Genomic DNA, 2,500 nt, shown 5'->3' on the forward strand with positions numbered 1-2,500 from the left:
ATGATATGCAGGAACATAAAGCACTCGTTTTGTTTCTAAACGGACAAAAATATAGACTATCTGTCTTTAGCGCTCATCACATGTGCATTACAAAGTACACAAATTCAACAATATTGAAAAAATCATTGGGAACTTGTCATTTTTGAAGGCACCCAATGAGCGTTATGAAAGGTATGAAAATCTCACAGCCTTGTGTATACACCAAACAAGAGGCACTTCGGTGCTGGTTTGCTGACTCGAAACAGCAAAAGAAAATCAAGAAGGAAAAAATTAACACATTCATCGTCAACAACATCGCTCAGAATAATGTACAAAAATAGATTCCTTATAACACGCACAACTGGAAGCCACGCGCTGCGGGCACAGTGGAAGATCGGTCGGCTTCAGGCCTCGACCCGGGAGGTTCCTCGTATCACATCTTCGTCGCGGTTTGATTTGGAACGATAACAACGGCGAGTCGGTCCGAGGGCGACCCCGGCACGGTGCTAGGAGGGCGCCCGCATCTCCTCCAGGACCTTGAGCTGCTTCCGCCTCACGGTGTCCACCAGGGGCAGCTCGGGGAGGGACAGCATGAGGCAGTTCTGGTCAGAGTTGTTGGAGGTCACGTACGAGCTCACCAGCCCCGAGTACTCCTTGAACTTGAGGGTGGAGTCCTTGCCCTTGACCTCGCGCGCGCCGCAGTCCTCGAAGTACTCGTCGCGGAGGCTGCGCAGCGCCGAGACCTCGTCGGCCATCCTGCGCGCGCCGAACTCCAGCACGGCGCGGCGGTGCTTGGCCATGAAGTGGTCGTAGAGCAGCGCGTCGGCGCTGTTCAGCTCCCGCAGCGTCTGCCTCGTCTGCGGGTCGAGCGTGGGCTTGACCTCCTGGCGGCGCGCGTTCTTGGTGAACACCACCACGTCGTGGAGGCTCCAGCACAGCAGGTGGCGCAGCAGGACCAGCGACTCGTCCATCCGCTCCGCCACCATCACCAGGTCGAACACGCTGTCCAGCTCCTCGATCGCCTGCCGCAGCTGCGTCACCGACATGTTGTCGCTGTAGCCAAGGTCGAACAGCATCTGGTTCTTGCCGAACTTCCCGCCGTAGCGCGGCAGCTCCATCAGCCTCTGGGGGGGAAGCGGGGAATTGAAAAGGTGAATAAAAAAGGGGAGAAAAGGAAAACAATATATAAACATAAATAATCAATTTTCAAAAATAAAAGAGAAATGAAAAGAAAAGATAGAAAAATATATTTCCATATAAATAATTAATTTTCAAAAATAGGTTCTCTGTGTCACTATGATCATTTGGATTACTGAAAGTTACAAATTGCAAAATAACACATATTATAATCAACTTTTAAAAAATTGTTTCTACATCACTACGATTATTAGGATTACTGGATATGAGAATAGGATTAATGTTACTGGATAAAAAAATCGACACAGTAAAAGGGAAAGTGTTAACGGGAATTATCGTGACAATTATAATAATGATTATGATGGCAACAATTTTATCAATAATTGTATAATTATGCTTCGTTGTAACATGACATAGGAAGAGAGAAGAGGGAGGGAGAGAGAGAGAGAAAGGGAGAGAGAGAGAGAGAGAGAGAGAGAGAGAGAGAGAGAGAGAGAGAGAGAGAGAGAGAGAGAGAGAGAGAGAGAATGAGAGAGAGAGAGGACAAAGACAGGCAAATAGACCCCTTATCCCCCCCCCCCCCTTAGAGAGAGAGAGAGACATACAAACAGACAAGCAGAGAAAAAAAAAATCCCCTCTCTCTATCCCCACTAGCCCTCTACCCCTACTTCCCCCCCTACCCCCTACCCCTACCTCCCTCCTTCCCCCATCCTCCTCCCTCCTCCCTCCTCCCCCATATCCCTCTACCTCCTTCCCTCCCTACCTCCTCCCTCCCCCCTACCACCACCCCTATCTCCTCCCCCCATATCCTTCCCTCCTCCCCTCATCCCTCTACCTCCCCCCTACCCCTGCTACCCCTCCCTACCTCCCCTCCCCATCTCACCCCCACCCACACCCCCACCCCTCCAACTCACCGACATAGGCTGGGAGCTGAACGCCGACAGATCCAAATTATAGCCGTTCTTTTGAGGTGGAAGAAGTTGAACAGAAAAACAGATCCCCTCAACCTATCCCCCCATCCCCCCATCCTCCTACCTCCTCCCCCCTACCATCCCTCCTCTCCCAACCCCTCCCTACCTCCCCCTACCTCATCCCTCCTCCCCCCTACCCGTCCCTACCCCTACCCCCCATCCTTCTACATTCTTACCCCACTTCACCCCCTCCCACCCCCACCCTTCCCTCCCCCTCCAACTCACCGACATAGGCTGGGAGCTGAACGCCGACAGATCCAGGTTATAGCCGTTCTTGAGGTGGAAGAAGTTGAACAGAAGAACAGATCCCCTCAACCTATCCCCCCATCCCCCTACCTCCTCCTCGCTCCCCCCATCCCTCTTCCTCTTCCCTCCCTCCTCCCTACCCATCCCCCTATCCCCATATCCCTCTT

At 52.0% G+C, this 2,500-nt stretch overlaps 1 protein-coding gene across 4 annotated transcripts in view; it reads right to left on the bottom strand.

Annotated features, from left to right (window-relative positions):
- The window catches only part of LOC113829077 (galactosylceramide sulfotransferase), a 208,544-nt gene that overhangs the window by 322 nt on the left and 205,722 nt on the right, over positions 1–2,500 (bottom strand). For all 4 annotated transcript variants that reach the window (XM_070142693.1, XM_070142695.1, XM_070142694.1 and 1 more), the window contains one exon: positions 1–1,103. This exon is cut by the window's left edge and continues 322 nt beyond it. In XM_070142693.1, coding sequence (XP_069998794.1) covers positions 486–1,103 — 618 coding nt within the window. In that variant the 3' untranslated portion in view covers positions 1–485. The remainder of the gene's footprint in view (positions 1,104–2,500) is intronic.

The sequence above is a fragment of the Penaeus vannamei genome, chromosome 29, assembly GCF_042767895.1.
Source record: "Penaeus vannamei isolate JL-2024 chromosome 29, ASM4276789v1, whole genome shotgun sequence".
In the NCBI taxonomy this organism is placed as follows: Eukaryota; Metazoa; Arthropoda; class Malacostraca; order Decapoda; family Penaeidae; genus Penaeus; species Penaeus vannamei.